Raw genomic sequence first — 22,861 nt, 5'->3', positions numbered from 1 at the left:
GGTTCCCCCGTATCGGGGTCCACACTGAAGCCCCTGTGCCGCCTCCATTGCCCCCATATTTTGAGGGTAGCCGCCACCACCAGGCTCGTGGTGTACCTCGTTGGGAGAAGCGGTATCAACGCCGTCACCAGCGCCTCCAGACTCGTACCCACACAGGACACCATCTACAACCTCTTCCATGCCGCCCCCTCCCCCTCCATTACCCACCTACGTATCATCGCCACAGTTGGTGGCCCAGTAGTACCCACTGAGGATAGGCACGCCAGCCCCCCCCCCTATCCCTGCCCCGCTCCAGGAACATCCTTCTCCCCCTCGGGGTCTTCTGCGCCCACACGAACACCATAACGCTCCTATTGACCCGCCTGAAAAAAACCTTAGGAATCAGGATAGAGAGGCACCGGAACAAGAACCAAAAACCTCGGGAGCACCGTCATTTTGACTGACTGGACCCTGCCCGCTAGGGAGAGTGGCAGCACATCCCACCTCCTAAACTCCTCCTCCATTTGCTCCACCAGCCTCGTGAAGTTAAGCCTATTCAAGGCCCCCCCCCCAGCTCCTGGCTGCCTGTACCCCCAGGTACCTAAAACTCCTCTCCGCCCTCTTCGGCGGGAGCTCCCCAACCCCCTCTCCTGGCACCCTGGGTACGAACAGCTCGCTCTTCCCCATATTGAGCTTGTACCCGGAGAAATCCCCGAACTCCCTCCGGCATCCCCCCAACTGGGTCCGCCACGTACAACAGTAGGTGATCCGCGTATAACGACAGGCGATGCTCCTCCCCCACCCCCGCCCCCGCACTATCCCCCTCCGGTTCCTCGACTCCCTCAGCGCCATGGCCAAGGGTTCAATCGCCAGCGCAAAAAGCAGTGGAGACAGGGGGACCCCTGCCTCGTCCCCCGGTGCAGTCGGAAATACTCTGACCTCCTTCCGTTCGTAGCCACACTCGCCACCGGGGCCTCGTATAGCAGCCTCACCCACCTAACGAACCCCTCTCCAAATCCGAACCTTTTCAACACCTCCCATAGGTATCCCCATTCCACCCTATCAAAGCCAAAGGGACAATGCTGGAAAATCTCAGCAAGTCTGGCAGCATCTGGAGGGAGAGAAAAGAGCTAACGTTTCGAGTCCGATGACTCTTTGTCAAAGCTAACAGACAGACAGAGTGAGAAATATTTATACTGTGGAGTGAGAATGAAAGATGAGTCATAGCCACAGAAACCCAGGGAAACTGGGTGCTAATGGCCACAGATACCAAGGGAAAGAGTGTTAATGGCAGTCCCCAGAGAGAACAAAAGATGTGAAAGGCCAAACAGCAGGGAAACTAACATCAGAGGATGTGGGGAAGGGGGAAGCAAAGAGGAGAAATGTGCAGGAAAGTAAGAAATGGTAAAAGACAGTTAAAATGAAATGAAAACAAATGGGTCGAGGTGGGGCTGATCATCTGAAGTTGTTGAATTCGATGTTCAGGCCGGAAGGCTGTAGCGTGCCTAACCGGAAGATGGGATGTTGTTCCTCCAGTTTGCGTTGAGCTTCACTGGAACATTGCAGCAGGCCAAGAACAGGCAATCGCAGAAGGTGTTACACCTGCCCCTGTCTCCTCTATATCGGAGAGACCAAACGCAGACTTGGTGATCGCTTTGCTCAGCATCTTTGGTCTGTGCGCATTCAGGATCCTGACCTTCCTGTTGCTTGCCATTTTAACAAAAGACCCTGCTCCCATGCCCACATGTCTGTTCTTGGCCTGCTGCAATGTTCCAGTGAAGTGCAACGTAAACTGGAGGAACAACATCTCATCTTCCGGTTAGGCACGCTACAGCCTTCCGGCCTGAACATCGAATTCAACAAACTTCAGATGATCAACAACTTCCCATTATCATTAGTCTCCAGGTACCTCGCTATACACCTCCGGACCCACCCACTCGCCTCCTCGCCAGCCAGCAACCCCACCTCCAGACGCCACATCGGACGTTGGTCCCTCTCCTCCCCCAACTCAAAGTCCACCCAATGCGGAGCGTGATCTGAAATGGCTATCACCGAGTATTCCGCATCCTCCACCCTCTGAATCAACGTCCTGCCCAAGACAAAAAAGCCAATCCGGGAGTAGGCCTTGTGGACATGGGGGAAGAACAAGAATTCCCTAACCCCCCGGCCTCATAAATCTCTAGGGGTCCACCCCTCCCATCTGGTCCATGAACCCCCTCAACACCTTGGCCGCCGCTGGCTTCCTACCCATCCTGGACCTGGAGCAATCAATGGCCGGGTCCAGCACCGCGTTGAAATCCCCTCCCATTATTAGACTCCCTGTCTCAAAGTCTGGAATCTGGCCCAACATGCGCCGCATGAAACCCCATCGTCCCAATTCGGGGCGTACACATTGACCAGCACCACCTGCTCCCCCTGAAGCTTGCCACTTACCATCACATACCTCCCGCCGCTGTCCGCCACCATGCTCAACGTCACGAATGACACTCCCTCCCCACCAAAATCGCCACCCCCGGTTTTTCGCATCTAACCCCGAATGAAACACCTGCCCTACCCACCCCTTTCTCAGCCTTACCTGATCCACCACCCTAAGGTGCGTCTTCTGGAGCATGGCCACATCCGCCTTCAGCCTCTTCAGATGCGCGAATAGCCGGGCCCGTTTGACCGGCCCATTCAGTCTCCTTACATTCCAGGTTATCAGCCGGATCCGGGGGCTATTAACCCCCCCCCCCCCCCTCGCCGATCAGCCGTAGCCCTTCCTAGACCAGCCACGTGCCTGTGTCCCCTGCACGGCCTGTTCCCCACAGCGGCAGATCCCTGTCTTGACCTCCTCCTGTCAACTCCAGCTCCCCCCTGGCCCTTTCAGCAGCAACCCAGTAACCACCCCCCCCCCCCCCCCCCCCCCCCCCACCCTCCCCTCCTAGCTCGGTCCCTCCCTAGCTGTGTTGCTCCCCCCATTGTACTCCCGTGAGTCAGCTGACTCCTGCTGACCCCGGCCACTCCTGCCGCACCAACGACCCCCCCCCCCCACCCCCAGTGTAACACTGCCCTTCCCCTCCCTGCCCACGAACAGGCTCACCTCCTTCCCCTTCGCCCAGCGCGGGAAAAAGCCCGCGCTTCCAACTCGGCCGGCCCTGCCTCCTCTGGCGCAGCTCCCTTTTCAGGCCCAATCTCACTAGCCCCATCTCAGGACGCCACCCCCCCCCCCCAAACTCCCTCCAATGAGGCCCCATCAACCCCTACCGACCATCAATCCCGCAGGCTAAGCCCCCATCCCCCCTTCACGAGCCCATGTGGTGGGCCTGAACAACGCCCCATCAACTCCCCAAAGAACAAGGGAACAAAGAAAACCCCCCCTCGAAGCACAACACAACCATCCCCACCCATCCCTCAACCCTCAGTCTGAGTCCAGTTTTTCGGCCTGAACAAAGGCCCAGGCCTCCTCCGGGGACTCAAAATAGTGATGACGGTCTTTGTGGGTGACCCAAAGGTGCGCCAGCTGTAACAGGCCAAACTTCACCCCTCTCCTGTGCAGCTCTTCTTTCTCCCGATTATCATCGGCCCTCTTCCTCGCCACCTCCGCACTCCAATCCTGGTGGATTCGGACCTCCGCATTCTCCCACCTGCTGCTCCGCTCCTTCTCGGCCCACCTAAGCACACATTCTTGATCGACGAACCGGTGGAACCGCACCAGCACCGCCCGTGGCGGCTCATTCGGCTTGGGCCTTCCTGCCAGCACCCGGTGGGCCCCCTCCAGCTCCAAGGGCCCCTTGAAGGACCCCACTTCCATCAGCGAATTCAACATGGTGACCACATAGGCCCCCATGTCCAATCTCCCCAGCCCCTCCGGGAGGCCCAGGATCCACAGATTCTTCCGCCTCGACCGGTTCTCCATCTCCTCGCACCTCGCCTGCCACTTCTCGTGGAGCGCCTCGTGCGCCTCCACCTTCACCGCCAGGCCTAGGATCTCATCCTCGTTCTCCGAGACCTTTTGCTGGACTTCCCGGATCGTCGCCCCTTGGGCCGTCGGGGTCTCCAGGAGCTTGTCGAATGAGGCCTTTAGTGATTCCAGCAGCTCTGCCTTAAGCTCCCTAAAGCAGCGTTGGAGCAGCTCCTGCTGCTCCTGCGCCCACTGCGTCCACGCTGCCTGGTCCCCGCCCGCCGCCATCTTGGTCTTCCTCCCTCGTACCTTTCTCTGCTCCAATGCCGCTTTTTGATCGCCCCGCTCCTGGTCCAATCCCTACACCAGCAGGGAAATGTTGCTGTTCCCTTTCCACACCAGGAAAAGTCAAGCAAGCGCCATAGCGGGCCCTAAATAGAGCCCAATATTCCTATGCTAGCGGGAGCTGCCGAACATGCGACTTAGCTCCGCATAGCCGCAACCGGAAGTCTGGGCTCATTAATGAAATACCAACGACGTTTACTGTACAATTTGCCTGCCCATGCCAGCGTGCAGTGTAGATTGCATTCACACCGCTATCAAGGCACCGGGGGAAGGCATGGCCATTGGGCGCCCAGCGCCAGCTTTGATTTGTGGCTGACGAGCGATTTTCCACCCGCTTATTTTACTGAACATAATATATCTTACAACTATTCCCATACCGACCTCCTCGAACAGGCGCCGGAATGTGGTGACTAGGGGCTTTTCACAGTAACTTCATTGAAGCCTACTTGTGACAATAAGCGATATTGTTACTTATTGCTCAAATGATCTGTATCTCTCCATTCCCCGTCTTAAATGTTGCTAATATGCCTGCCTCCACCACCTTCACTGGCAATGCGTTCCAGGCATACACCACTCTCTGCGTGAGAAACCTTCCCCGCATATCTCCCCTGAACTTTCCCCCTCTCACCTTGAAGCTGTGTCCCCTTTGCAATTGAGTCGTCCACCTGGGAAAATGCTTCTGACTATTTACCCTGTTTATACCTCTTCGAATTGTGTCCACCTCAGTCAGATCTCTCCCTCAACATCTGTCTTTCCAACAAAAACAATCCAAGTTTATTCAACCTCTCCTCATAGCTAACACCCTCCAGGCCAGGCAACGTCCTGGTAAACCTTCTTTGCACTTTCTCCAAACCGCCCACGTCCTTCTGGTGGTGTGGTGACCAGAACCGCACATAATATTACAAATGTAGCCGAACGAAAGTGTTACACAGCTGTAACATGACCCGGCTGATGAAGAGAAGCACTCCGTGTTCCTTCTTCACCACCTTATCCACCTGCACACCCACGTTCATGGAACTATGGGCCTGAACGGTCAGATCCCTCTGGATGTCAATGGTTCTGCTATTTACTGTATAATTCACACCTGAATTTGATCTTCCAAAATGTATCACCTCGCATTTGCCTGGATTGAACTCCATCTGCCATTTCTCTGCCCAACTCTCCAATCTATCTATATTCTGCTGTATTCTCTGACAGTCCCCTTTACTATTTGCAACTCCACCTATTTTAGTGTCATCTGCAAACTTGCTAATCAGATCATCTACATTTTCCTCCAGATCGTTTATATATATATATTACAAACAACAGAGGTCCCAGCACTGATCCCTGTGGAACACCACTAGTTACAGATCTCCATTCTGAAAACTCCCTTCCACTGTTACTCTCTATCTCATGTTGCCAAGCCAGTTCTTTATCCATCCAGTTAGCATACCCCGAATCCCATGTGACTTTACCTTTTCTACCAGTCTGCCTTGAAGGACCTTGTCAAACACGACTAAAGTCCATGTAGACGACATCCACAGCCTTTCCCTCATCAATTAATTTTGTCACCTCCTCAAGAAAGTTTATCAAGTTGGTAAGACATGACCTTCCCCGCACAAAACCATGTTGCCTGTCACTAACAAATCCATTCACTTCTAAATATGAATAAATCCTGTCCCTTAGTATCTCCTCCAACTACTTCCCCACCACTGATGTCAGGCACACCGGACTATAATTAACTGGATTGTCTTTGCTTCACTTCCTAAACAAAGGGATTACATTGGCTATTCTTTAGTCTTCTGGAACCTCACCTGTGGTCAAAGATGATGCAACGGTATCTGATGGCCCCAGCTATTTCCTCTCTTTATTCCACAATAACCTGAGAAAAACATTTCATCTGGCCCAGGGGACTTGTCTACCTTAATGCATTTTAAGATATCCAACACTTCCTCCTTCATTATGCCGACATGTCCTAGAGTATTCACACACCCATCCCTCACCTCAACGTCCATCATGGGCGGCATGGTAGCACAGTGGTTAGCACTGCTGCCTCAGGTCACCGGAGTCTGTACATTCTCTCCGTGTGTGCGTGGGTTTCCTCCGGGTGCTCCGGTTTCCTCCCACAGTCCAAAGATGTGCATGTGATGAGATTGTCTATTTTATAAAGACAAGCATGGGGCAGCACGGTAGCATGGTGGTTAGCATAAATGCTTCACAGCTCCAGGGTCCCAGGTTCGATTCTCGGCTGGGTCACTGTCTGTGTGGAGTCTGCACGTTCTCCCCGTGTCTGCGTGGGTTTCCTCCGGGTGCTCCGGTTTCCTCCCACAGTCCAAAGATGTGCGGGTTAGGTGGATTGGCCATGCTAAATTGCCCGTAGTGTCCTAAAAAGTAAGGTTAAGGGGGGGTTGTTGGGTTACGGGTATAGGGTGGATACGTGGGTTTGAGTAGGGTGATCATTGCTCGGCACAACATCGAGGGCCGAAGGGCCTGTTCTGTGCTGTACTGTTCTATGTTCTATAAATAAAAAAGTATTTTATCTCCATGATGAGACACTGGGTGCTCCCAGTGCATTCATCACAAAAGATGCAGCGAATAATTCGAAAGTTAATAGACTGTTATCCTTTACCGCAAGAGGAAATGAATACACGAATAAGGAAGTTATGCTTCAGTTATACAGGGCACATTGAGGCACATCACATGTGAGACCACATCGGGGATACAGTATTGGTCTCCTTACTTAAGGAAAGATGGAAATGCATCGGAAGCAGTTCAGAGAAGGTTTACTGGACGAAAACCTGGAATCGGTGGGGTGGTGTTCTGAAAAATGAAAATCGCTTATTGTCACAAGTAGGCTTCAATGAAGTTACTGTGAAAAGCCCCTAGTCGCCACATTACGGCGCCTGTCCGGGGAGGCTGGTACAGGAATCGAACCGTGCTGCTGGCCTGCTTGGTCTGCTTTAAAAGCCAGCGATTTAGCTGAGTGAGCTAAACAAGCCCCAGGAAAAGTTGAGGAAAGGTTGCAGAAGCTGAGCTTGTATCTGCTGGAGTTTAGGAAAGTAAGAGGCAACTTGATTGAAACATTTAAGCTTCTTAAAGGAGTAAACAGGGTGGACATAGAGGGGATGTTCGTCTTGTGAGAGAATCTAGAACTAGGGATTACTGTTTAAAAATAAGGGTTCGCCATTTCAGACAGAGACGAGGAGAATTTGTTTCTCCCAGAATGTTGTGATGCTTTGGGATTCTCTCCCGAATGTTCGAGTTTCTTTAAGGCAAAAGTAAACAGATTCTTAATGAGCAAGGGAGTGAAATGCTATCGGGGTGGACAGGAAAATGGGGCAGATTCTCCGAGCCTCCAAAGCCGAAATTGCTCTCGATGCAGGGCGGAGAATGGGCGTCAAACCTGAGATCGGGTCCGACGGCGCTCCCGCGATTCTCTGATCACCTGAGAATCGTCACAAATCGCGCGCGCATGGTCGAAGTGCCGCCGGTCAGGGGCCATTGAAAGAGGCCCCGTGGCAATTTACTGAGTGAAACTGGCCGAGTTCCCGCCGGCGTGTTTCTCTCATGTTTCCACCCTGCGGGCACTCAGCATGCCTGCTGCAGCCGCCCTGGTGGGGGGCAGGGAGATCATTCACCGGGGGGGGGGGGGGGGGGCCTCCAGGATGGCCAGGCTGCCGATCGGGGCCACCGATCCGCGGGCACACACGATCTGGGAGGGGGGGGGGCTATGTGTTTGTGTGTTTGGTGCCGGTCCTCAATGTGGTTTGGCCATGTTGCGCGGGGCGGCCGGCACAGGCACGGACCCCCGTGACCGTAAGCACAGGGCCGCGTATCGGCAGCCGGCGGTGTGGGGGTCCCGGTGTATTGGAGTGGCATCAACCACTCCGGCGCCGTGCCTCCCCAAAGGAGCGGAATTCTCCGCCAGGGGCCAGGCCAGCGCCGGAGTGGTTACCGCTCCGCCAGCCGGCAAGAACGGCCTTTGGCGGGAAAGGCGTGTCAGCGGCGGGACTTCGGCCCATCGCGGGTCGGAGAATCGCCACGGGGGGCCCGCCAAGCGGCGGGCGCGATTCCCGCCCCTGCCGAATCTCGGGGGGGGGGGGGGGGGAGAATTCAGGACATGGCGGGGGTGGGATTGACGCCGGCCCCCCGGGGGGTTGGAGAATTCCGCCGCATGTTTCTGAAATAATCACAGAGTAACATCTGAAACCCAATAATCAAATACATTTCTTTCAGAGCCCAATACCTTGAGTGATTACATTTGGATGGTAATGTAAGGATCAGGATTAGGATTGGTGAGGGAGACAGGGAATGGGTGACCAAAAGGCAGAGAAAGAGCAGGAAGGCAGTGCAGGTGTCCCCTGCGGTCCTCTTCCTCCAAAACAGGTATACCGTTTTGGATACTGTTGGGGGAGATGACTCACCAGGGGAAAGCAGTAGTAGCCAGGCTCATGGCACCATGGCTAGCTCTGCTGCACAGAAGGGCGGGAAAAAGACTGGCAGGGTTATAGTCATAGGGGATTCAATCGTAAGGGGAGTAGACAGGCGTTTCTGTGGTCGAAAATGAGACTCCCGAATGGTATGTTGCCTCCCGGGTGCACAGGTCAGGGATGTCTCCGATCGGCTGCAGGACATACTGAAGGGGGAGGGTGAACAGCCAGTTGTCGTCGTGCATATAGGCACCGACGATATAGGTAAAAAACGGGATGAGGTCCTACAATCAGAATTTAGGGAGTTAGGAGATAAGTTTAAAAAGTAGGATCTCAAAGGTAGTAATCTCAGGATTGCTACCAGTGCCACGAGACAGTCAAAGTAGAAATTCAAGAATAGTCAGAATGAATGCGTGGCTTGAGAGATGGTGCAGGAGGGAGGGGTTCAGATTTTGGGACATTGGAACCGGTTCTGGGGGCGGTGGGACCATTACAAACCGGATGGTCTACACCTGGGCAGGACTGGAACCAATGTCCTAGGGGGTGCTTTTGCTAACACTGTTGGGGAGGTTTTAAACTAATGTGGCAGGGGGATGGGAACCAGATTAGGAAGTTAGAGGTCAGTAAAGAGGCAACAACTAAAGCCAGTAAGGTACTAGACAATAAACTCAATGTGACTAAGGGGAAGAGTAGACAGGGAATAGATGATGAACGCAAATGGACAGATGGTCTGAGGTGCATTTGTTTTAATGCGAGAAGTGTAGCAGGTAAAGCAGATCAACTTAGGGCTTGGATTAGTACTTGGGAATATGGTTATTGTTATTACTAAGACTTGGTTGAGGGAAGGGCAAGATTGGCAACTAAATATCCCAGGGTATAGATGCTTCAGGAGGGATAGAGAGGGAGGTAAAAGGGGTGGAGGAGTTGCATTACTGGTTAGAGATTATATCACAGCTGTGATTAAGGAGGGCGCGATGGAGGATTCGAGCACTGAGGCAATATGGGTAGAGCTAAGAAATAGGAAGGGTGCAGTAACATTGTTGGGACTTTACTACAGGCCTCCCTCAACCGAGTGTGAAGTAGAGGTACAAATATGCAGACAGATTATAGAAAAATGTAGGAGCAATAGGGTGGTCGTGATGGGAGATTTTAACTTCCCCAACATTGAATGGGATTCGTGTAGTGTTGGAGGTGTAGATGGAGCAGTGTTTGTAAGGAGCATCCAGGAGAGTTTTTTAGAGCAGTATGTAAATAGTCCAACTCGGGAAGGGGCCATACTGGACCTGGTATTGGGGAATGATCCCGGCCAGGTGGTTGAAGTTTCAGCCGGTGATTATTTTGGGAATAGCGATCACAATTCCGTAAGTTTTAGAATACTCATGGACAAAGGCGAGAGTGATCCTAAAGGAAGAGTGCTAAATTGGGGAAAGGCAGAGTATAACAAAATTCGGCAGGGGCTAGGGAATGTAGATTGGGAGCAGCTGTTTAAGGGTAAATCCACATTTGAAATGTGGGAGTCTTTTAAGGAAAGGTTGATTAGAGTGCAGGACAGACATGTCCCTGTGAAAATGAGGGATAGAAATGGAAAGATTAGGGAACCATGGATGACGGGTGGAATTGTGAGACTAGCTAAGATGAAAAAGGAAGCATTCATAAGATCGCGGCAACTCAAAACTGATGAAGCTTTGGAGGAATATCGGGAAAGTAGGACAAATCTCAAATGCGCAATAAAAAGGGCTAAAAGGGGTCATGAAATATCTTTGGCTAACAGGGTTAAGGAGCAAGAGGGTAACTAAAGAAAGGATTGGCCCACTCAAAGACAAAAGAGGGAATTTATGCGTGGAGTCAGAGGAAATGGGTGAGATTCTTAATGAGTACTTTGCATCGTATTCACCAAGGAGAGGGACATGACGGATGTTGAGGTTAGGGATGGAATACTGCATGCAGTTCTGGTCGCCACATTACCAGAAGGATGTGGACGCTTTAGAGCGGGTGCAGAGGAGGTTCACCAGGATGTTGCCTAATATGGAGGGTGCTAATTATGAAGAAAGGTTGAGTAGATTAGGATTGTTTTCATTGGAAAGACGAAGGTTGAGGGGGGACCTGATTGAAGTCTACAAAATTATGAGAGGTATGGACAGGGTGGATAGCAACAAGCTTTTTCCAAGAGTGGGGGTGTCAATTACAAGGGGTCACGATTTCAAGGTGAGAGGGGGAAAGTTTAAGGGAGATGTGCGTGGGAAGTTTTTTACGCAGAGGGTGGTGGGTGCCTGGAACGCTTTGCCAGCGGAGGTGGTGGAGGCGGGCACGATAGCATCATTTAAGATGCATCTAGACAGATATATGAACGGGCGGGGAACAGAGGGAAGTAGATCCTTGGAAAATAGGTGACAGGTTTAGATAAAGGATCTGGATTGGCGCAGGCTGGGAGGGCTGAAGGGCCTGTTCCTGTGCTGTAATTTTCTTTGTACTTTGTTGTTTGTAATCGCGCAGAAACTCGGTTGTTATATTGCACCGGGCATGTATAACCGGTTCTGCAAGGTACTTACCCTAAACCTGAACTCTGAAAGGTTTGAACCAACCCCATAAACTGCTATATCTTCAGGAAAACACATTTTTAAACCGTTTTGAAATATATTTTTATGTACAGAACATTGCAGCATTTAAATACTCAACCGGTGCGTGTGTGAGCTCAATACATAACTCTCCTTTTTATAAATAAAGATTTAAAGTTTGCAGATATGCCTGTCATTCTGCTCCGATAACAATGTGTTCAGTGTTGAAATCTGGTTACGTCAGTGTTTTGTTTGGAAGGATGATGGATATATTAGTGATTGTCTTACATTTCGCACCTGATCCTTTCTGTACAGTTGGACATGTAAACAACTTTTATAAATGGCTTGTCCCAACAGAAGGATTGTTTTATAATGCAAAACGCCAGAAGTTACAAGAGAATTGAAGGCAAATCAGGAGCTCTTAAAATCTGTTGTTTTTTTAAAATTAAGAGTAGCCAATTATTTTTTTTCCAATTAAGGGGCAATTTAGCGTGGCCAATCCACCTACCCTGCACATCTTTGGGTTGTGTGGGTGAAACCCACACAGACACGGGGAGAATGTGCAAACTCCACACGGACAGTGACCCAGAGCCAGGATCGAACCTGGGACCTCGGCGCCGTGAGACTGCTGTGCTAACCACTGCGCCACCGTGCTACCCAAAAAGTCTGTAGATTTAAACTATCTGGGGAATTTGAGTTAAATGCCCGAAATAGAAAGAGCTGAAATTCGCTTCCTGTTCTTCAAGTCACAGATTCTGCACATCAAAAGCTGCACCGTTTAATCATCTCTCCATCTACTTTAACTCTGTTTAACTTTGAGCTGCACCCTCCAATTGAGCTTGTTGTTGTGGGGCCTTTTCATTTCAATGTGCTGGTCGGAACATTGGCAAAGCGTCCCTCACCATTGGCACCTGTGGGGCAAAGAGATGAGAAGAGTGGGTGTTGACATCACCTGGTCACCATTTCTAAATCATTATTTAATTTTACAGATTTGATCGTGTCTCCGCATTGTGACATTGGCTGTCTCAGCAAAATGGAATTTGCCAGCAGTCATATTTATGTTAGTTACCCAGACAATGCAAACCAGATAGAGCTACCTGCTTTCAACAAAAATCACCCAATTGGGACTGTGAGGAACAACACTACTGGCAAGTATCTGTAAATAATCATTTCTTTTGATCTCTGCATCACCTCTACATCACTTAACTGTGACCACAATTGTTCTTGACTGTTGATAGGTGAAGATCCAGTGCCCCATCTCTATGCCCCAATAACAGCCAGCAGCACAGAGGCTGAGGATAAGAAACCTGTTGAAGCCCCTTTCTATGATCCTGTGGAAGGTGGAGACCCAGTGTATGATAATTGGACCCCAGAAATTGCTGTTATAGCTTCGAAATCAGTTTATGACAATACGTCTGGCGTTAGTCCAAATACTGAAGTCCATGACCAGGCGGTCAGCAACTCTGCTGCTCCCAGCATCACCACAACAGCAGAACAGGTGTATGATGTGGCAGAAGGTTCGGGCAGTTATTATGAAAAAAGGAGGACGTCAAATTCTCAAACTGTGCAGCACCCGACCAACCCACCACCTCTACCAGCCCCTCGGCGTCGGATTGGCAGCAACACCAATGGTGAGCTTCTTCAAAATAATGTTTTTGCAAATAATTATTTTGTTCTCTGTATTTCCTCCAAGCCAGTGATCATTGTCTTATTTGGATCTCGTTGGTGCCTCTCGATCTGATGAAGCCCCTCTTAGGGTCTAGATCTCTTTTTACCATTTCTCGTGGCTTCTGTGTCTGCTTCACATGATATCGCTCTGCCAGATTAACACAATGGTGATATCGCTCTGCCAGGCTAACTCAATGGTGATATCGCTCTGCCAGGCTAACTCAATGGTGATATCGCTCTGCCAGGCTAACTCAATGGTGATATCGCTCTGCCAGGCTAACACAATGGTGATATCGCTCTGCCAGGCTAACTCAATGGTGATATCGCTCTGCCAGGCTAACTCAATGGTGATATCGCTCTGCCAGGCTAACTCAATGGTGATATCGCTCTGCCAGATTAACACAATGGTGATATCGCTCTGCCAGGCTAACTCAATGGTGATATCGCTCTGCCAGGCTAACACAATGGTGATATCGCTCTGCCAGATTAACACAATGGTGATATCGCTCTGCCAGGCTAACTCAATGGTGATATCTCTCTGCCAGATTAACACAATGGTGATATCGCTCTGCCAGGCTAACTCAATGGTGATATCGCTCTGCCAGATTAACACAATGGTGATATCACTCTGCCAGGCTAACTCAATGGTGATATCGCTCTGCCAGGCTAACACAATGGTGATATCGCTCTGCCAGATTAACACAATGGTGATATCGCTCTGCCAGGCTAACTCAATGGTGATATCTCTCTGCCAGATTAACACAATGGTGATATCGCTCTGCCAGGCTAACTCAATGGTGATATCGCTCTGCCAGGCTAACTCAATGGTGATATCGCTCTGCCAGGCTAACTCAATGGTGATATCGCTCTGCCAGGCTAACTCAATGGTGATATCTCTCTGCCAGATTAACTCAATGGTGATATCGCTCTGCCAGGCTAACTCAATGGTGATATCTCTCTGCCAGGCTAACTCAATGGTGATATCGCTCTGCCAGGCTAACTCAATGGTGATATCGCTCTGCCAGATTAACTCAATGGTGATATCTCTCTGCCAGATTAACTCAATGGTGATATCTCTCTGCCAGGCTAACTCAATGGTGATATCGCTCTGCCAGGCTAACTCAATGGTGATATCGCTCTGCCAGGCTAACTCAATGGTGATATCGCTCTGCCAGATTAACACAATGGTGATATCGCTCTGCCAGGCTAACTCAATGGTGATATCGCTCTGCCAGGCTAACACAATGGTGATATCGCTCTGCCAGATTAACACAATGGTGATATCGCTCTGCCAGGCTAACTCAATGGTGATATCTCTCTGCCAGATTAACACAATGGTGATATCGCTCTGCCAGGCTAACTCAATGGTGATATCGCTCTGCCAGATTAACACAATGGTGATATCACTCTGCCAGGCTAACTCAATGGTGATATCGCTCTGCCAGGCTAACACAATGGTGATATCGCTCTGCCAGATTAACACAATGGTGATATCGCTCTGCCAGGCTAACTCAATGGTGATATCTCTCTGCCAGATTAACACAATGGTGATATCGCTCTGCCAGGCTAACTCAATGGTGATATCGCTCTGCCAGGCTAACTCAATGGTGATATCGCTCTGCCAGGCTAACTCAATGGTGATATCGCTCTGCCAGGCTAACTCAATGGTGATATCTCTCTGCCAGATTAACTCAATGGTGATATCGCTCTGCCAGGCTAACTCAATGGTGATATCTCTCTGCCAGGCTAACTCAATGGTGATATCGCTCTGCCAGGCTAACTCAATGGTGATATCGCTCTGCCAGATTAACTCAATGGTGATATCTCTCTGCCAGATTAACTCAATGGTGATATCGCTCTGCCAGGCTAACTCAATGGTGATATCTCTCTGCCAGATTAACACAATGGTGATATCGCTCTGCCAGGCTAACTCAATGGTGATATCGCTCTGCCAGGCTAACTCAATGGTGATATCGCTCTGCCAGATTAACTCAATGGTGATATCGCTCTGCCAGATTAACTCAATGGTGATATCGCTCTGCCAGGCTAACTCAATGGTGATATCGCTCTGCCAGATTAACTCAATGGTGATATCGCTCTGCCAGATTAACTCAATGGTGATATCGCTCTGCCAGGCTAACTCAATGGTGATATCGCTCTGCCAGGCTAACTCAATGGTGATATCGCTCTGCCAGATTAACACAATGGTGATATCGCTCTGCCAGATTAACTCAATGGTGATATCGCTCTGCCAGGCTAACTCAATGGTGATATCGCTCTGCCAGGCTAACTCAATGGTGATATCGCTCTGCCAGGCTAACTCAATGGTGATATCGCTCTGCCAGGCTAACACAATGGTGATATCGCTCTGCCAGGCCAACTCAATGGTGATATCTCTCTGCCAGGCTAACTCAATGGTGATATCGCTCTGCCAGGCTAACTCAATGGTGATATCGCTCTGCCAGATTAACACAATGGTGATATCGCTCTGCCAGATTAACACAATGGTGATATCGCTCTGCCAGATTAACACAATGGTGATATCTCTCTGCCAGGCTAACTCAATGGTGATATCGCTCTGCCAGGCTAACTCAATGGTGATATCGCTCTGCCAGGCTAACTCAATGGTGATATCGCTCTGCCAGATTAACTCAATGGTGATATCGCTCTGCCAGATTAACTCAATGGTGATATCGCTCTGCCAGGCTAACTCAATGGTGATATCGCTCTGCCAGGCTAACTCAATGGTGATATCGCTCTGCCAGGCTAACTCAATGGTGATATCTCTCTGCCAGATTAACACAATGGTGATATCGCTCTGCCAGATTAACACAATGGTGATATCGCTCTGCCAGGCTAACACAATGGTGATATCGCTCTGCCAGATTAACACAATGGTGATATCGCTCTGCCAGGCTAACTCAATGGTGATATCGCTCTGCCAGGCTAACACAATGGTGATATCGCTCTGCCAGGCTAACTCAATGGTGATATCGCTCTGCCAGGCTAACTCAATGGTGATATCGCTCTGCCAGGCTAACTCAATGGTGATATCTCTCTGCCAGGCTAACACAATGGTGATATCGCTCTGCCAGGCTAACTCAATAGTGATATCGCTCTGCCAGATTAACTCAATGGTGATATCGCTCTGCCAGATTAACTCAATGGTGATATCTCTCTGCCAGGCTAACTCAATGGTGATATCGCTCTGCCAGATTAACACAATGGTGATATCGCTCTGCCAGGCTAACTCAATGGTGATATCGCTCTGCCAGGCTAACTCAATGGTGATATCGCTCTGCCAGGCTAACTCAATGGTGATATCGCTCTGCCAGGCTAACTCAATGGTGATATCGCTCTGCCAGATTAACACAATGGTGAATTCGCTCTGCCAGCTATTGCATTGCTCATGTCCACTCCCCACATTCACTGTCCAATTATATTGTGGATCAGTTATTTACATTTAAGAATTTATCTTTTCCTCCGTTTTCTATGTCTTTGGTAATGTCCATGAACATCCCATTCACAGGATCTTGCATACGTGAGTCTGCTTTGTGTCCTGCTCTACCTGATGGTACTATGTCTGCATGTCTTGTATCTGTGTGCAAGGCCTGATGTTCAACATTGAGACTCGATATATGAGAGGCCTGTATTTGACAGGGTGACATAGTGGTTAACACTGCTGCTTTACAACACCAGGGACTGGGTTTGAATCCAACTTTGAGTCACTATCTGTGTGGTGTTTGCACTTTCTCCCCTTGTCTCCATGGGCCTAGGTAGCGTGCTGTCCCAGAGGGTTGGTGCAGACTCGATAGGCCAAATGGCCTTATGCAATATAGGGATTCGATGGTTGTGACAGCACTAAATCCTCCATGTAGAGCATTGTGGAAGCACGAGAGGAGAGGCTGAGTAATGGGGAAGCTTATGGGATGTGGGTGTCGCTGACGATTTGTTGCCAATTTCCAGTTGCTCTTAAGAAGGAGATAGTGAATCTCCGACTTGAATTGCTGCAATCCGTGTGACATAATTACAGCCAGTGCTGGTTAGGAGGGAGTTCCAGGATTTTGATGCAATGGTAATGAAGGATCGGCAATACAGTTGCAAGTCAGGAGGGGAATTTGCAGGTGGTGGTGTCCCGATGCATTTCAGCGCTTGTCTTTCTACATGACAGAGGTGTTGAGTTTGGAAGATGCTGTTGAAGGAGTCTTGGTGAGTTACTTCAGTACATCTTGTATCTGGTATTCATGGCTGCCACTATGTGATGGTGGTTGAGGACAGTTTATGTTGGTGAATGGGGTTTCAATCAAGTGGGGCTGTTTTGTCCTGGATGGTGTCACATTCTGAATGTTGTTGGAGCTGCACTCGTTTAGGCAAATGGAGACCAGACCCCCGACTTATGCCTAGAAATAGTGAAGAGTAGGGAGTTAGGCGATGAGATACTGGCAAACTGGTCAATAAGGTCACGGCTCATGGGATCCAAGGGAAATTTGGTGAATTTATCATAGAATTTACAGTGCAGAAGGAGACCATTCGGCCCATCGAGTCTGCACTGACTCTTACCCAAGTTCAACACCTTCACCCTATCCCCATAACCCAGTAACCCCACCCAACACTAAGGGCAATTTTGGACACTAAGGGCAATTTGTCATGGCCAATCCACCTAACCTGCACATCTTTGGACTGTGGGAGGAAACCGGAGCACCCGGAGGAAACCCACGCACACACGGGGAGGATGTGCAGACTCCGCACAGACAGTGACCCAAGCCGGAATCGAGCATGGGACCCTGGAGCTGTGAAGCAATTGTGCTATCCACAATGCTACCGTGCTGTCAGTGGTAGGAGGCAGACAGGGTGGTGATGAGTAAAGATTGTTTATGTGACTGGAAGCCTGTGTCCAGTGGTGTTCCACAAGGATCGAAGCTGGGTCCCTTGCTGTTCTGGTGTACATTAATTATCTAGATGTGAATGTAGGAGGTAAGATCAGTAAGTTCGCAGATGACAAACAGTTGATGATGAGGAGGAAAACGTTAGATTACAGAACGGCTGGACAGATCGGCTGATCAGTGGCAAATGGAATTTAATCCTGAAAAGTGTGAAGTGATGCATTTTGGGGAGATTAACAAGGCAAAGGAATACACAATGAATGGTCGGACACTGGGAAATACAGAGGTCCAGAGGGACCTTGGCTGCATGTCCAAAGATCCCTGAACGCAGCAGGGCAGGTTGATAAGTTGGTTAAGGCGGCAGATGGGATACTTGCCTTTATTAACCAAGATGTGGAGATGCCGGCGTTGGACTGGGGTGAGCACAGTAGGAAGTCTCACAACACCAGGTTAGAGTCCAACAGGGTAATTTGAAATCAAAAGCAGTCTCGGAGATTTGCAGCCTAGTCTCAGGGGATTCGCAGCCCAATGTCCGGGGAGCAGTCTCGGGATTCACGGCCTAGTCTCCGGGGAGCAGTCTCGGGATTCACGGCCTAGTCTCCGGGGAGCAGTCTCGGGATTCACGGCCTAGTCTCCGGGGAACAGTCTCGGGATTCGCGTCCTAGTCTCCGGGGAACAAGCTCTAGGGATTCACGGCCTAGTCTCCGGGGAGCAGTCTCGGGATTCGCGGCCTAGTCTCCGGGGAGCAGTCTAGCGATCTGCAGCCTAGTCTCCAGGGAACAGTCTCGGGATTCGCGGCCTAGTCTCCGGGGAAAAGTCTCAGGATTTGCGGCCTAGTCTCCGGGGAGCAGTCTCGGGATTCGCAGCCTAGTCTCCAGGGAACAGTCTCGGGATTTGCGGCCTAGTCTCCGGGGAACAGTCTCGGGATTCGCAGCCTAATCTCCGGGGAACAATCTCGGGATTTGCGGCCTAGTCTCCGGGGAACAGTCTCGGGATTTGCGGCCTAGTCTCCGGGGAAAAGTCTCAGGATTTGCGGCCTAGTCTCCGGGGAGCAGTCTCGGGATTCGCGGCCTAGTCTCCGGGAAACAGTCTTGGGATTCGCGGCCTAGTCTCCGGAAAACAGTCTCGGGATTCGCGGCCTAGTCTCCGGGAAACAGTCTCGGGATTCGTGGCCTAGTCTCCGGGAAACAGTCTCGGGATTCGCGGCCTAGTCTCCGGGAAACAGTCTCGGGATTTGCGGCCTGGTCTCCGGGGAGCAGTCTTGGGATTCGCGGCCTAGTCTCCGGGGAGCAGTCTCGAGATTCGCAGCCTAGTCTCCGGGGAGCAGTCTCGGGATTCGCAGCCTAGTCTCCGGGGAACAGTCTCGGGATTCACGGCCTAGTCTCCGGGGAACAGTCTCGGGATTCGCAGCCTAGTCTCCGGGGAACAGTCTCGGGATTCGCGGCCTAGTCTCCGGGGAACAATCTCGGGATTCGCGGCCTAGTCTCTGGGGAACAGTCTCGGGATTTCCAGCCGAGTCTCCGGGGAACAGTCTCGGGATTCGCAGCCTAGTCTCCGGGGAACAAGCTCTAGGGATTCGCGGCCTAGTCTCCGGGGAAAAGTCTCGGGATTCGCGGCCTAGTCTCCGGGGAACAATCTCGGGATTCGCGGCCTAGTCTCTGGGGAACAGTCTCGGGATTTCCAGCCTAGTCTCTGGCGAGCAGTCTCAGGGATTTGCGGCCTAGTCTCCGGGGAACAAGCTCGAGGGATTTGCAGCCTAGTCTCTGGCGAGCAGTCTCGGGATTCGCGGCCTAGTCTCCGGGGAGCAGTCTCGGGATTTGCGGCCTAGTCTCCGGGGAACATAGATATATAGAGAAATACAGCACAGAACAGGCCCTTCGGCCTACGATGTTGTGCCGAACTTTTGTCCTAGGTTAATCATAGAATTTTGGACACTAGGGGCAATTTATCATGGCCAATCCACCCAACCTGCACATCTTTGGACTGTGGGAGGAAACCGGAGCACCCGGAGGAAACCCACCCACACACTGGGAGGATGTGCAGACTCCACACAGACAGTGACCCACGTCGAAATGGAACTTGGGACCCTGGAGCTGTGAAGCAATTGTGCTATCCACAATGCTACCGTGCTGCCCTTAAGAAGAAATTAATCACTCTCCATTATTCTCCCCTAATCCATGTACCTATCCAATAGCTGCTTGAAGGTCCCTAACGTTTCCGACTCAACTACTTCCACAGGCAGTGCATTCCATGCCCCCACTACTCTCTGGGTAAAGAACCTACCTCTGACATCCCCCCTATATCTTCCACCATTTACCTTAAATTTATGTCCCCTTGTAATGGTTTGTTCCACCCGGGGAAAAAGTCTCTGACTGTCTACTCTATCTATTCCCCTGATCATCTTGTAATCCTCTATCAAGTCGCCCCTCATCCTTCTCCGTTCTAATGAGAAAAGGCCTAGCACCCTCAACCTTTCCTCGGAAGACCTACTCTCCATTCCAGGCAACATCCTGGTAAATCTCCTTTGCACCTTTTCCAAAGCTTCCACATCCTTCCTAAAATGAGGTGACCAGAATCGCACACAGTACTCCAAATGTGGCCTGACCAAGGTTTGTACAGCTGCATCATCACCTCACAGCTCTTAAATTCAATCCCTCTGCTAATGAACGCTAGCACACCATAGGCCTTCTTCACAGCTCTATCCACTTGAGTGGCAACTTTCAAAGATCTATGAACATAGACCCCAAGAGCTCTCTGCTCCTCTACATTGCCAAGAACCCTACCGTTAACCCTGTATTCCACATTCATATTTGTCCTTCCAAAATGGACAACCTCACACTTGTCAGGGTTAAACTCCATCTGCCACTTCTCAGCCCAGCTCTGCATCCTATCTATGTATCTTTGAAGCCGACAACAGCCCTTCTCACTATCCACAACTCCACCAATCTTCGTATCATCTGCAAATTTACTGACCCACCCTTCAACTCCCTCATCCAAGTCGTTAATGAAAATCGCAAACAGCAGAGGACCCAGAACTGATCCCTGCGGTATGCCACTGGTAACTGGGCTCCAGACTGAATATTTGCCATCCACCACCACTCTCTGACTTCTCTCAGTTAGCCAGTTCGTTATCCAACTGGCCAAATTTTCCACTATCCCATGCCTCCTTACTTTCTGCATAAGCCTACCATGGGGAACCTTATCAAATGCCTTACTAAAATCCATGTACACTACATCCACTGCTTTACCTTCATCCACATGCTTGGTCACCTCCTCAAAGAAGTCAATATGACTTGTAAGGCAAGACCTACCCCTCACAAATCCGTGCTGACTATCCCTAATCAAGCAGTGTCTTTCCAGATGCTCAGAAATCCTATCCCTCAGTACCCTCCCCATTACTTTGCCTACCACCGAAGTAAGACTAACTGGCCTGTAATTCCCAGGGTTATCCCTATTCCCTTTTTTGAACAGGGGCACGACATTCGCCACTCTCCAATCCTCTGGTACCACCCCTGTTGACAGTGAGGTCGAAAAGATCATTGCCAACGGCTCTGCAATTTCATCTCTTGCTTCCCATAGAATCCTTGGATATATCCCATCAGGCCCGGGGGACTTGTCTATCCTCAAGTTTTTCAAAATGCCCAACACATCTTCCTTCCTGACAAGTATCTCCTCGAGCTTACCAGTCTGTTTCACACTGTCCGCTCCAACAATATGGCTCCTCTTGTTTGTAAGTACATTGAAGAGCACTCTCGAGATTCGCGGCCTAGTCTCCGGGGAACAGTCGCGGGGATTAACGGCCTAGTCCCCGGGAGCAGTCTCGGAATTTGCGGCCTAGTCTCCGGGGAACAGGCTCTAGGGATTCGCAGCCGAGTCTCCGGGCTAGTCCCCGGGAGGTGTCTTGGGGATTCGTGGCCTAGTCTCCAGGGAGCAGTCTTGGGATTCGCGGCCTTGTCCCCGGGACCAGTCTTGGGATTCGTGGCCTAGTCTCCGGGGGACATTCTCGGGGATTTACAGCCTAGTCTCTGGGGAACAGTCTCACGGATTCGGGGCCTAGTCTCTGGGGAGCGGTCTCGGGATTCATGCCCTAGTCTGCGGGGAACAGTCTCAAGGATTCGCAGCCTAGTCTCTGGGGAGCAGGCTTGGAATTCACGGCCTAGGCTCCGGGGAACAACCCTGGGGATTCGTGACCTAGTCTCCGGGTAGCAGTCTCGGGATTCCCAGCCTAGTCTCCGGGGAGCAGTCCCAGGGATTTGCGGGCTAGTCTCCTACGATTGTTCTCCGAGGCTCCGGTGAGCATAAGGGATTCCACGGAAGCTGACAAAGAACTTATATCAAGGAACTATGACCTGATTGGCTGGTAGGGAATCTATGCTAATTTAAAAAAAAAAAATCACCTCAAGACTAATTAATTAAATCAGTAGAGGTTACAGGGCAGGCGATGTGCTGTAGCTGTGTGATGTGGGAGCTGGGCAGGCGATGTGCTGTAGCTGCAGGATGTGGGAGCTGGGCAGGCGATGTGCTGTAGCTGCAGGATGTGGGAGCTGGGCAGGCGATGTGCTGTAGCTGCAGGATGTGGGAGCTGGGCAGGTGATGTGCTGTAGCTGTGTGATGTGGGAGCTGGGCAGGTGATGTGCTGTAGCTGTGTGATGTGGGAGTTGGGCAGGCGATGTGCTGTAGCTGTGTGATGTGGGAGTTGGGCAGGCGATGTGCTGTAGCTGTGTGATGTGGGAGCTGGGCAGGCGATGTGTTGTAGCTGTGTGATGTGGGAGCTGGGCAGGCGATGTGTTATTGCTGCAGGATGTGGGAGCTGGGCAGGTGATGTGCTGTTGCTGAATATTGTGGGAGCTGGGCAGGTGATGTGCTGTAGCTGTGTGATGTGGGAGCTGGGCAGGTGATGTGCTGTAGCTGTGTGATGTGGGAGCTGGGCAGGCGATGTGCTGTAGCTGTGTGATGTGGGAGCTGGGCCGGTGATGTGCTGTAGCTGTGTGATGAGGGAGCTGGGCCGGTGATGTGCTGTAGCTGTGTGATGTGGGAGCTACAGTGACCAAATCTGGAGCAAGTGTTTGTTGCTTAAGGAATTCCGGCTCCTAATTGATAAGCTGGAGCCTGAGCTTTGGACACTGAGGAACATCCAGGAGT

General features: G+C 50.8%; 1 protein-coding gene across 2 annotated transcripts in view; it reads left to right on the top strand.

Annotated features, from left to right (window-relative positions):
* Positions 1–22,861, top strand: part of LOC119956571 (circularly permutated Ras protein 1-like) — a 116,498-nt gene that overhangs the window by 8,725 nt on the left and 84,912 nt on the right. For both annotated transcript variants that reach the window (XM_038783884.1, XM_038783883.1), the window contains exons 2-3: positions 12,158–12,316; positions 12,407–12,799. In XM_038783884.1, the coding sequence (XP_038639812.1) occupies positions 12,202–12,316; positions 12,407–12,799 (508 nt within the window). In that variant the 5' untranslated portion in view covers positions 12,158–12,201. The remainder of the gene's footprint in view (positions 1–12,157; positions 12,317–12,406; positions 12,800–22,861) is intronic.

The sequence above is a fragment of the Scyliorhinus canicula genome, chromosome 23, assembly GCF_902713615.1.
Source record: "Scyliorhinus canicula chromosome 23, sScyCan1.1, whole genome shotgun sequence".
NCBI lineage: Eukaryota > Metazoa > Chordata > Chondrichthyes > Carcharhiniformes > Scyliorhinidae > Scyliorhinus > Scyliorhinus canicula.
This window is presented reverse-complemented; position numbering and strand designations above follow the sequence as displayed.